This window comes from Sciurus vulgaris, assembly GCF_902686455.1.
Source record: "Sciurus vulgaris genome assembly, chromosome: 5".
Lineage (NCBI taxonomy): Eukaryota > Metazoa > Chordata > Mammalia > Rodentia > Sciuridae > Sciurus > Sciurus vulgaris.
In genome coordinates this window covers 38,265,461-38,279,225 of record NC_136465.1, presented here as the reverse complement: position 1 = coordinate 38,279,225, position 13,765 = coordinate 38,265,461, and the positions used below count along the sequence as shown (strand labels likewise).

The window sequence follows — 13,765 nt, the reverse complement described above, 5'->3', positions numbered from 1 at the left end:
AGTAGAGGTTTTCTAGCCTCAGTCTTAATTCTTACAGACAAAATTTTGCCCTATAAAGTCAAACTTTTAAAATAAATTTGGGAAAAAAGTAGGGAAGCCTACCTCTCCCCTGGTGATGGATGCTTTCCACAAGCCAAGGTTCTCACACCACCAGTCTGTTCTTGCCATGTGCAGTTGAAGGTCTGTGCGTTCTTTCTCTATTAGAATTATTTCATCCTTCAACTTAGAAACTATCTGCCAAGGGAAAATATCCTGAGAGTTATGAAAGCACTTAAAACACTATGCAATTCAGCAGTATCAGGATACAAAATCAACACACAAAAATCAGGTGTGTTTTTATACACTAACAATGAACAATCCAAAAAGGAAATTAAGAAAACAATTCCATTTACAATAGCAGCATAAAGAATAAAATACTGAGGAATTAACCAAGGAAGTAGAAGGTGAAAACTATAAAACATTGATAAAGAAAATGAAAGACAACAAATATTTATAAAGACATCTCAAGTGCATGAATTATAAGACTTACTATTGTTAAAATGTCAATACTATCCAGAGCAATCTACACATTCCATGCAATTCCTATCATAATTTCTATGGATTTTTTTTGTAGAAATAGAAGCCTCCCATCCTAAAATTCATATGTAATCTCAGGGAACCCCAAATAGCCAAAATAATTTTGAAAAAGAACAAAGCTGGAAGACTCACACTTTCTAACTTTAAGATTTACTACAAAACTACAGTAATCAAAACAATGCAGAACTGGCATAAAGATAGACAGAAGGACCAATGAAATATAAAAGAGAACCCCAGAGGAAACACTCCCCTATATGGTCAAATGATTTTCAACAAGGGAGCTAAGACTATTCAGTGGGGGAAAGATACAGTCTTTTCAACAAATAGTGCTAGAAAACTGGACATCTATGTGTAAAAGATAAAACTGGACCATCATAACATGAAACAATTACTTGAAAATGGATCAAAGATCTAAGTACAGAATTATAAAAACAAAATAAAATATAGGGGGAAGGTGTCATATAACACTAGATTTTTGTCATAAGACTACAGTTTTGTCATAACCGTAGATTTGGCTACAACTTTTTGGCTATGACATCAAAGGCATACTTAACTAAAGAAAAAATAGACAAATTGGACCTCCTCAAAATTAACAACTTTTGTAAATCAAAGAACACTATCAACAGTAAAAAGGCAAACAGCAGAATTTGAAAAAATATTTATAAGTCATATATCTGATAAAGCTTTAATGTCCATAATACTTAAGGAAATTCTAAAACTCAAAGATAGCAACAAAACAAATCAATTACAAAATGGGCAAAGGCCTTGAATAGACATCTCTCCAAAGAAGATACACAAATGGCTAAGCGACACATGAAAATATGTTCAACATTACTAATTAGTAGGAAAATGCAAATCAAAATCACAATGAGGTACCATTTCCCACCCATGAGGAGTGGGAGGAGGTCCAGGAGAAAGAGAAGAAGGAGGAAAAGGAGGAATAAGATAACAAGTTGGGGAGGACATGGAAAGACTAGAACCCTTGCATACTGTAAAATGGTATAGATGCTGTGGGAAATAATATGGTTGGTTCCTTGAAAAATTAAAAAAAGAATTATTAGACCCAGCAATTCCTGTTCTGGGTATCCCCCCAAAGAATTGGAAACAGAATCTCCAAGAGATATTCATATACTCAAGATCATAGCATCATTATTCACAATAGCAAAAAGGTGGAAGTAGGCCAGTGTCTATTGACAGATGAATGGATTAACTAAACAAAATATGGCATTTACCTGCAATGAATTAGTCAGCCTTAAAAATGAATGAAATTCTGACACATGCTACAAGATAGAAGAACTTTGAAGACATCATGCCCAGTAAAATAAGCTAATCATAAAGAATAAATACAGTATAATTCCAGGCATATGAGGACTTAAAATAGCTTAATTCAGGAGACAGAAAGTAGAATGGTGGTCCCCAGGGGCTTAGGGTGGAAAAAATGGGAGTTACTCTTTAAGGCACACAGAATTTAAGTTTCTCACAATGAAAAAAATTCTGCAGATGGATGGTGGTGATGGTTGTAAAACAACATAAATGCCACTGAACAGTACATTTAAAAATGGCTTAGGTGGTAAGGTTTGTCATATATTTTTACCATGGTATTAAAATAAAAATATATTTTTTAAAAGTTTATGCTTGCCATCTCCTTGGATGTCTTTTACGAGAAAACCTACAGGGTTATGTAACCCTGTAGTTTAAGGACTGCAGCTTTGTCTCCGAATGAACTCTTATGAATATAAAGCATCTCGCAGGTCTCTCCTTCCTCAGAAGGCCGAAAGGAAAGCACTCCCTACTGTGACCTTTTATCATCAATAAGGGCTGTGACTACTTCGTAGACAGCACTTCTGCTAGATGAGGGCAGGTGTCAGACTTTGCTTCACAGTGACTAACACAGCATTATGTATTTACTCATCATTTCCATTACTGAGTTTCTTCCTGGTTAGTGACTTACTCCCAATATTGACCTAGAATTGGAAAGTTTGCTCCAGACTCACAAAATTTCTCTAGAGAAATAAAACAAAATAAAACGTAGGCATTGGATTTCAGGAAATCAAGTTAAAAGGCCAACTGGACATCTAGTACCCAGTGTCACTTATAGTGCAGAAACACAAGAGAAGAAGGGTGGTCAGCAAACTCCTTTCTTGAGGGGAAGAAGACTATATCACTATTATATAGAGAAATGATCTGACTCATAATTAGACAGTTAATCCACAAAAGTCTTTCTAGCATGAGATTTTGTGGTGTGTGTGTGTGTGTGTGTGTGTGTTTTCATTGCTAGGTTACTAAAACCTCTTCAAAATCAACCTTAAGCTTAAACAAGTTAATTATTAGATTTATTTTTATCAACATGAATGAAGGACATAGAAGGAACACACTGTGTCCATCTGGGGAAAAGTACCAATTCCCTTACATCCATACAGCCCTCTGTGCCCAGTATAAAACTGCTGGAAAGCAGAGCGCTTCCTGAAGCAGCCTGTGGATGGTTGGATTTAACAGGAAATGTGGACTTTCTTTGCTATGATCACAAGATTAGTGTTCAAATTAACCCATAATATCAGTGAATCTCTCCGATCTCTTAATTTCTTCATATAATTATAGTTCAGAGTGTTTACTCTGTGGTTATTAAAAGTTCATGTAGGAATAGCTAAAGAATAACTTTGAAATGATGAACCATACAGAAAATAATGAACATTTTCTAGTTCATCTTTCATACTACTCCCCCAAAATATATTTTAATTTATAATGAGATGAATCCAGAATAAGGAAGACAACTGTTCTTAAAGAACACACCATATTGCAGATACTGATCATCTACCATGCCAGCTAATTCTACTTATTATCCCAAAGATGTTTCTATCAGTGAGAAAACTGCAGGACTCTCCAAGTTCTATATGTATTAACCGGGAATGATTCTATTTAAGGGGGAAGATAAACCTCTCTTATGACAACCCAGGAAACCTGGATATTTTTTTCCTTCTCAGAGAACCATTAATGATTACTGAAATATTTTTCATATGAAACTTCCTTTTCCCTGATAATTTTTTTTCAGTACTGGGGATTGAACCTAGGGACACTCTATTACTGAGCTACATTCCCAGTCCATTTTATATTTTATTTTGAGTCAGGGTCTGGTTAAATTGCCCAGGCTAGCTTCAAACCTGTGATACTCCTGCCTCAGCCTCCTGAGTTGCTAGAATTATAGGTCTGTGCCACAGTGCTCTGCTCTCATGTAATTTTTAAAAAAATTATTACAGAGTTTATACACCTTTGCAGAACTTCTTTTTTTCCTTTTTAAAGGAAAACCCATTGGTTTAACTGGATAATTGATGAAAAGAAATACTGACTGTATAATTAATAGGTACAGAACACATTGATCCTTACATTTTATTTCAGGAATATTCTCTACAAATCCACAAAAGAAGTACTAAAGTACTAAAGAAGTGCTAAAGAAGAAAGCCCAAAATGATCCACTAAAATTGTTTTATTCAAAGTTGTTCTGTTGACCAGTTTGAAACCTTCACACACACATTCAGGAACTGCTAGAGAAGACCCATTTGGCTGACCAAAGAGCATGAGACACACCCCTGAGGAAAAACTTCTTGTTAGACTCCAAAGAGGCATGAAGACAAAGCAAAAAGTCGCAACATATTTTGGTTTGAGAAACGCCAATTAGCAAGATAATGTTTTACATTTTTAACTTTCCAATTCTTTTGCATTTAGCAAAGCAATTTATTTTTCTGAACAATTCTGTGAGATTCTCTATACTTGTATGAGTAGAAAAAAATTTTTTTAAAATTTGTCCTTGAGCATTTAACTTCCTTTGAGAAATGACTTCGCACAAGAGAAAGCTTAAATTTCTTTTCCCCAAAGGTACTGTAGGCAAATCAGAATCAAAGAACATAGTTAACTCACAATGGATGATTGAGATAAAAACTCCAAATCAGAAAAGACTAAAAAAACAAATGTTTTTCTAATTCTATCCTAGAAGCAAAAAAAAAAAAGAAAAAAGAAAAAAAGAAACTTGCTCATAGGTAAAATTTAAAGAAACTGACTTCTCAACATAAACTGAAAACTAATACTTAAACAAATAGAAACTCAGAGACAATCTTGAAATCAAAAAGAGTTACCTTCTTGTCAGGTTTTGGTGCACTTTGAATAGAATTTAGAGCTTGCCTTTTATATTCAAGTTTCTCGTTTAGTTCTCGGAGTTTGTTGACAGCAAAACTGGTATGTTCATTAATCCCACTGGCACCTTCATCTAAAGTTTCCTCACTGGCCTCACTTTCCAGGCCCTGGAGGAAGAGCCACAGACCACCATGTCTAATGATGATTAAAAAAACTCAGTGATTATTATCTATTATGCAGATGCTATATCATTACAGAACACCATTAAAAAAATACTAGGTTCCAATATAGGAAAGAATACTTAAACAGAATGCTTAGAAGCAGAGTGTTTTTCTTTTTCCAGGAAAGAAAAAAAACAAACAAACAAAAAAAAAAAAAAAAACTGAAGCAACTGGTATTCAGAATTGTGTTGAAGAGAGCAACATTTAATAACCTAAACAAGGTGGAAGAGCAGGGCTGCATAGCTGTTATTTTCCAATTGGAACATCCAAGGAAATCTGCATAGAGCAATGGAAGGCAGCTGAATTATCATCCTGACTTGATCTGAATATTCTGTAATCTTCAATAGAGATCCTGCTTTTTTCCTAACAATATTTTGAGAAACTAATGTAAGTTATTTTAAAATAAAATTTCCAAATTCCTCCAGTAAACACATTTTCAGTATGTACTTCTCTTGAAAATGTATTTTGTAAATTAACAGGCAGATGATTTTACCAGTAAAGTAGCATTTGAAAGTGACATGAGTGCCATAAAGAACTACACTATTTGGAAAATTCTGAACAGATTACCAAAGAGAACATGAATTAGAGTCCAGAGTAACCAACAGTACCCAGGGCACTGAATGGAACTGCGGAGTATTATCTTCTGGTTTGTTCAGTCCTAAACTTTATTACAGACTTTCTTCTTCTAATTTGAACATATGTACATTCATTCACTATTTATTTTATTTATTTATTTATTTATTTATTGGAACTGGGGACTGAGCCCCGGGGTGCTTTACCACTTAGCAACATCCCCAGCACTTTTTATTGTTTTTATTTTTATTTTTCATACCTTTATTTTGTTTTTATGTGGTGCTGAGGATTGAACCCAGTGCCTGATACACGCAAGGCAAGTGCTCTTCCACTTAGCTACAGCCCCAGCCCCTGTTATTATTTTTGAGAAAGGGTCTCACTATGTTGCTAAGGGTCTCACTAAGTTGCTAAGGTTGGCTTGAACTTCCTCCCTCCTCAGCCTCTTCAGTTGCCAAGATTACAGATATGTACCATTGCACCAGGCCTAATCTTTATTAACTGTAACAAACAGAAAGTTAAATTGTTTTCCAAAGAAAAATAATAGTATTTGCAGTTCTTTCTAAAACAAGATGTTTTCATTTTTGTATGTTCTTTCTATTCATTGTTATAACTATACACATTATGTAATCCTATACTTTGTATTCATTTAAGTGGGTATTCAGTCCTTTTCAAAAAAACAAAGCAGAATATTTTAAGACTATGATAGCCTTCAAAATTTTAATTTGTTTTTAGCTTTACTATATTCTACTGTACTGGTAATTCACCGAGGTATATTTCTATTGTTGTTACTGCTATGGGTTGATTCTTTTCTTTTTTTTTTTTTTTTTTTTCATTATCTCACTGTCTTATATGTACTAAAACAAACTCCATCATGCTTAAAAATTTTCCTACATTTTGATCATTTTCTTAGGATACATTTCTAGAAGTTCCCACTTCCAGGATTACTGAAACAAAGAGTACCAACAGTTTTCAAAAGGTCAGTAATACACATTGGCCTTCTTTTAATCCTAGGTGGTGGATCTTTTTAAGTTTGTTTACTATTACCCCTCATCTCAACCATCAATTCAAGCCCTTATTTGACTTATCTGTTTGGTACCAATTTTTTTTATTAATCTGGATAACATTTTACAGCAGTTGCTGAACTATTAACCATTTAAATATCTGAGGTAGAAAGATGACAATTAAAAAAAACTTTTATTTATTTTTTTTAAATTGCAATGAATAATGGGTTTGGACCAATTGGCTCATTAATTTTGTATGTAAAGAACTAAGTAACAAAACTTTAAACAATTCTAAGTAAAGATCATACAATTTAACAACAGTTCAGAGACCTTAAACTAACTTTTACTCTTAAGAACAAGCACTTGATTCCTCAGAACTGGAGACACAGAGAACTGGGCAGAAAGAAAAAAAATCCAGGATAAATTATAATCTTTTTATGTACCAATCTTGAAGCTTGTAGTCACCCTTAGTAAATGAGAGATGCCACCTGGAGCTATCCAAAATGATTGAGTATACACTGTAAGAAAATAAGACCTAAGGTATGGCTTAGCAAGGTTTCTTTTGGAACATTTTAATTTCACTGGTTTTTTTTTTTTTTTTTTAACTCCAAAATACTTCCTGTAACTCCTTCCAGACCCCTTTTCTTTTCAATTTTCTCCCAACCCTTCTCTAACTAATTGCAGGCTGGACAATAGCTCCACTGATTGCTTTAGCTGGTCTAAGCCACAATCTTCTCATTTTTCAGGAGTCAAACTAGGGGTGTATCTAAGGCAGACAAAGGTTGCTGACTCAATACTGACAGTGGCAGCAAGTTGCTCAGAAGGGCAAAAAAAGGGAAGAAAGAAGTGTACAAGACCAGGAGCAATGAGTTAATTTAACTTTACATTCTACTTAAAATCCTGTACATTAAAAGATAGAGGTATCCATCAAAGTTGGTTCCTCTAATATGTGCCCAACTAATAATATTTAAAACTTTTTCACTGAAAAGGAAGTTGAAAATTAAATTTGACTCACCATTTCATCTTTGTTGGAAATCAACTTTGAGACATGTTTTTCTTCCTCTTTCATCATCAATTTCTCATACAGATCGCTGACGATAAATGAAGGGTAATATCTATCCTTTAAGGTCTCATATACATCTCCCTGGATTTTGCAGAACACTTCAATACCTTTATTTCCTACAAGACATTGCTGGATTTCTTTGTAAAGGGATTTTTCTACAGATATGTCTTTGCTTTCCACAAAGAAATTCTGATAAATTTCACCAACTAATTGTGGAATTTCATTCTGTAAAGACAGAGTTGAAGAACAAGAAGGGTAAATAATTCTCTGAGGGAAATTATTTTCCACTGAATTGTTTGCATTTTAAAGCTGGAAGGAAGATATTTAGGATGTACCCTGGTACTGGTACCACTGCAGAGCTTATTAGAATTCTGTGTCCATGTTCAGAGTTAAGGGGTAAATGTTAGACCCTGAAAAAATTACTGGTTTCTTAAAATAAGCACTTTATGTTAAACAGTTAACATCTGCAATTTCTTTTAAAAGCCAGAATGGAGGAAACACAAGAATGAGAATAGTTCTCTTTCTACAGTGGATTTCTTTTGTAGCCAATTCCATAGGGCTACAAATTATTGACTAAAATTCATCTGACTTTTTTTTTTTTTTTTGAGGTGCTAGGGATTTGAACCCAAGGCCAACTGAACTATATCCCCAGCCCCCTCATCTGACTTTTTATGTAATATGAATACTTGTAAGTCCTCACCCACTAATATAAGTAATTTTTATCCCAGAAAGATATCAATATAGTAGTTGTACATTTTGGAAAAAAAATTATTCAGAAGGATTAATTCAGAATGATTACATTGTTATCGACCTTATATTGAATAGCTTACTCTTAAGCAGTACATTTGGGTCATCACTAGCCTACTACAGAAATGCCAACATCTCTTTTGATTGACATAATATTTATACTTCCTCTAGAGGTGGTTCATTAACTCTAGGAATGGTATGTAAAATTCTCAACAGTAATGAAAATCAAAGACATAACATAATGAGTTGTTAGGTAAAAATGTGGTTTATTTCTTGTGAATTTTGGAAACACAGTCAGTTGTTTAAGAAAACTCTTTATATTGTTTTTTACCATATTCTTTTGAAAGGAGCTAAAAGTCATCTGGAGCTAAACCTGTTGATCAAAATGAGCAATAAAGTTGGCAAATACAATGCTGGGTAAAATGAGGTAATTTGTGATTTGTAAATTAATAATGAGAGGCATTCCTAAGAAGAAAATTTAAAAATACTGTAAGTCTGGATTTAGTTCCTTAACCAAGGCAGTTTGTGATTTATAATGCATTTTAAATTGGCATTCTGGTCTGGGGTTGTGGCTTAGTGGTAGAGTGCTTACCTAGCATATGTGAGGCACTGGGTTCAATCCTCAGCATCATATAAAAAATAAATAGATAAAATAAAGGTATTGTGTCCATCTACAGCTAAAAACTTTTTAAAAAAAATATTGGCATTCTGTTCTAGTAAAATCCATATGCAAATGAGCAATTCAATACACAAAAATGCTCTTTGTGCTTCTATTAATAAATTTCTAGAAATGTTACACATTGATATGTATGTCATGCATTTATGATAAACATTGTTATATATGTTTATAGACATATGCATACACATACACTAAAAGTGCATAGATATTCATGCTTTTTCTTTTTGAGATAGGGTCTTGCTAAGTTACCCAGGCTTGTCTCAATTGCTAAAGCAATTCTCCCACCTCAGCCTCCTGAGTAGATGGGACTATACCACATTGACCAGTTAATTTTTATTATATACTGGGAACCTGCAAGTACAAAGAACAATGTTTACCACTGTGTTCCTCATAGTAAGAGGCATGTGTACACAAACATATTTTATGTTCCTTTACTCAATCAAATTTTAAATGAAATTAAAGAAGAGTAGAGCAAAAAAATGCATGTTATAAAGTGAAGAATAAAAAGGAACAAAAAGGAAAACCAAATATTATGCTAAAATAAATGGCAAGGTTGGGAGACCAAGGTGAATAAGACCAAATTTATTATAATAGTAATTCAGTCTCTTAATACACTTATGAATCTCTTTTCCCCTTGACTACACATTCCAAAATATAATTTTATTTGTCATATTAGGCTGAGATATAATGACAATATTATGTTTAGTTTAAAATATTCTTTAAATTACAGTTGTGTTGAGAAAAAGATAACAAGCCTAACATGCAATTTTCATCAGTTAGGAATTAATAATCCTTTCAACCTATATACACTACCTTGTTTGCACTCTTTAAATGTTCCACAGATTCCCAAAAACTAATCAGAGCTCTTTTGTCCATCCTTTCCATGTACATTCGAAAGTGCTCTCGGTAGAAAGCATTGGCCAAGATCTCTTCAAACTGAAGAATCTATAATAGAAATTTAAGAAAAAGATTTTTTTAAATCAAATTTTAAATACCAGTTTGCTTCAGCTTCCAATGGATTCACTTCTACATTCAGAGATGAATGCACTTTTAAGGTCATAGCCAATGTAACAGTGTACCTGGTAAATGAAATATCTCTTCTACCATCTTCCTAAATATTAAAATGAATAAAACTTGCTGGATATTCAAAATGCGCATATTCAAGAGATACCAATTTTCTATTAACCATTCCCCAATCAACAAATATTTCTTTGACATCTACTTGGTATCAGGCACAGTTCTAGGAAATGAAACAGATAAAAATCCCTAAGAGATGTACATTCTATGCCTAAAATCAATAGTTGCCAATGATAGAAAAATTGAAAAAAATTGAAAAAAATGTATAAAAGACCAAAAAGCTGAGGTCTAAAAGTTTGGAATTTTGCTTTCCATAATATTTTTATAGAGCTGAGGAATATTCTTTTTGTTTATAATACCACACTCATTAAAAAATCTTTTGTTAAGCATAATTTTAATTGTATGGATGTACCAAATTCAATTCCCCTATTCATTGTTCACTACTTTGTATGTTCACAGAAAAAGAAAAAGGAATCTAACTGAACATAGAGTAGGAACAACCTTGAGTATGGACTGCTCTAATACGAGAAAGTAGGTGACCCTCATAACAATATATATCTCAATCAGGAGAAATGCCTCAAATTAATTTAGAAGGTCCATACCTTTAACCTGAATTAGTGGTAAAAATTGTATCCAATAAGTGGAACTCAAAAAAATTAAGAAAAACTCATATTTTGAGATTCTTAAAATTAACCTCATGGAAATTGGCAAATTTTCTTAACTATTACCAGTAAGATATTTCTAAAGTCAAGCACATATAATCAATGCACACTTCACTCTTCTATCACCAACAATAAGTCTGCTTAATGTGCTTTGTGAGTAGAAAGGGGAAGGCATTTTCTAACAACTTCTGGGACCTAATTAAAGGTGACAGCCATTCATCGGTACAGACTATTAGTAATCAGTTTCCACAATATTTCAGGGCATTAGTATTTAGTTTACTAATTTTGGAACACCACAACAGATATCTTTACTTTATGTAAATCCTACCAGTGAGGCATTCTGAAGCACAAATCCTAACTCTATATACTACAAAGAGGCTTAAAAGAACTCAAATCAACTTTGGTTACAGAAGATGGGGTCAACAACTCCAGCAGTAGATGGAGCTAGGGGACCTTTCAGACTCAAGTACAGAATCTTGGACTATTGATACTATTCATTTTGGATTGGCCTTGAATGAAATGAATAAACTGATGTGAAAGTTGGTCATAAAAAAAAGGTTAGATGGTGTATTGTCACATATTTCTAAATCCAATATATTTTCTACTATCTCTACTAGATCACTTACCTTTTTATTTTATAATGACTTTAAACTCTGAGAATAGGGATTTTATCTTATTAATTTTGTATCCTAGTACCTAGCACTATGCTTGAGAGACTGTGGGCCCTCAATAATGTCTGCTAAATGAATAGATGAATTAAGAATGAACAGGACATAGACTAAGATTTCATCTATGACAAATGGGCTGAGACATTTATTTAAGAGACCAAAAGCTGAGGGAAAGGAAGAGGAGGGACAGTATTCAACCTGCCAAGTTACTCTAAGATTCACCAAAATGTGAAGTTTTCATTTTGGATCAAAATCTGAAATCTCAGAAAGTTTTCATTGCCAATAGCAAACTTAATAGACCTCTTATGGGCAGGGCACCCCTCCATAAAATAAGAGTTCCTTGAAACTGCATTTGTGCCATGTATGTAAGATACTGCAGAACCTCCGGCTCTAATGAAGACTAGTCCAGGAACAAGTGAAAAGGTAAAAAGCCCATCACTGGAATAGGGAGGCAGTGGAATGTGACAGATAAGCATCTGACCCAAGTCCAAGAAGAGCAGGAAAGATTAAGAAATCAAAACAGATGGTTAGAGGGTCAGGGTTGGGGTTAAATTATATGGATGCTGGTTTCTTTGTGACTAAACAACAGCTTACAAAAAAAAGGATCTTTAAGTCCTGTTCCCAGGTGATACAGCCAAAATCCTCAGGGTATGCTGTGACAGTTTCCTTCCATCCCAGCATGCTCCAGGTCTTGAAAGACAAACTTGGTCCTTTAGAGTTAGGACAGACACTAAAGTAGCACTAGATCATGTTCCTAGCCTCTGTAATTTAAAGACTTGGTATCAACACAGTTCGGAGTTTTGTAATACAAAAAGTCATTGACATTACAGTTTAGAGAGAAAGCATGTGAAACTTGTGGATCAACAATATCTGTTTTTAATCTAGTTCTGCCTCATCCTATCCATGTGACCTTAGGCAGGTTACTTAAATATACCATTTTATTATCTGAAAATGAAGATATCAAGTACATATTTCATAGCATTGTAGCAAGAGTTAAGCAAAATAACACTTGACATGTTTTCTACTTCACAGGTGGTTATTTCAATCCAGCTGGGAGTGAGTGACTTGATTGGGACCCTGCAAATAAAAAAACATGCTTCTCTGGAACTGGGGGACAACAAGGGGATGAAAAGATACACCTGCACATGCGCACACCTGCACACACTTGCCGTGCCTACTTATCATGCTTATTACTACTGATAGAAGTCAAGGACACCAAGTAACAGGGTTCTTTGACTCAAAAAACAAGTATATGGGTCTGTAGTTGTGGAACATGTATCTTAAGTGGTATACTAAAAAGCTAAAAGACTATATATGTGCTTACATCATTGTTTATAATAAAATTGATAAGGTCAAAATAAGAACCCACAAAGTTCTACCTTCTGGTTTTGAGGCCCTTCCCCTTCATCCAAGGCCCCATCCTCTTGCTGGTCATAGGCAGGACCTCCCAGGATTCTGATCCTCTTCTCACACTGCTTCTTTGCCACAGTCAGCTGGTTAATGTACCTTTTCATATTCCTGGCCCTCAGGAGATCAGCTTTCATGGCAGCAGATTCCTTACCTTGAATAGAAGCAATGAACAGTAGCCAGTCAGAGGACAAGGTATAAAAGAGGGAACACAACAACTCTCTATACTTTGAAAAATAACAAATATTAAGCAATAGAATAGAACTCATGATAAATACATCTATATTCCCAAATATCAGTAATTTCTAAATATAACACTGACAATTTAACTTGTGTAAAATATTTTTATTAAACCTCTGAACACAAAAGTTCACAAATCACTGTCTGTGTATTTAATATCTTGATACAGATGTGTATGCACTCTCATTTATAGGCCTGCACTGAGTGCTATGTGTCTGTCAGGCACTGGTTTGATTTTTGAGATTCAGGACCAATTGTTGAATCACATGAAACTTTTTAGAGTCAAGGAAAGAAGAAAAGCAAAGATGATACAAGCAATTAAAAGTATAATATGGGTTATAAAGAGATGAGCAAGTACCACTAAACTATTTAATGGAGAATTCTAACCCAGGTTTCCTCAAGAAAATTACATTCATACATGAATATGGATACAGTATGGCAGACAGGAAGAACAGCAAGGTTGAAAGTGAGAACCCTAAGATAGGAAAGAAAATAAAACTTTGAGGCCCTGTATAGAAGATGCAAAAGGGAGGGGAGATCCAAACTGAATTGGAAATAGGCAGAAGCCAGGAGATGCAAAAATGTTGGGGTCTGAGGAAGAACTTTGTTCTTTAGCCCCAAAGTGAAGCTTTTAGTGGGTTTTTAGCAGGGGTAGGCCATGAATGGATTTGTATTTTAAAAGATTACAAAGGAAGCAGGAGAAAAAAGTAGATGGAAGGTTCTAGT

General features: G+C 34.1%; 1 protein-coding gene across 5 annotated transcripts in view; it reads right to left on the bottom strand.

Annotated features, from left to right (window-relative positions):
* The window catches only part of SNX25 (sorting nexin 25), a 109,118-nt gene that overhangs the window by 17,730 nt on the left and 77,623 nt on the right, over positions 1–13,765 (bottom strand). For all 5 annotated transcript variants that reach the window (XM_079141915.1, XM_079141914.1, XM_079141916.1 and 2 more), the window contains 5 exons: positions 12,772–12,953; positions 9,799–9,930; positions 7,512–7,784; positions 4,704–4,868; positions 103–234 (listed from right to left, as the gene is read on the bottom strand). In XM_079141915.1, the coding sequence (XP_078998041.1) occupies positions 103–234; positions 4,704–4,868; positions 7,512–7,784; positions 9,799–9,930; positions 12,772–12,953 (884 nt within the window). The remainder of the gene's footprint in view (positions 1–102; positions 235–4,703; positions 4,869–7,511; positions 7,785–9,798; positions 9,931–12,771; positions 12,954–13,765) is intronic.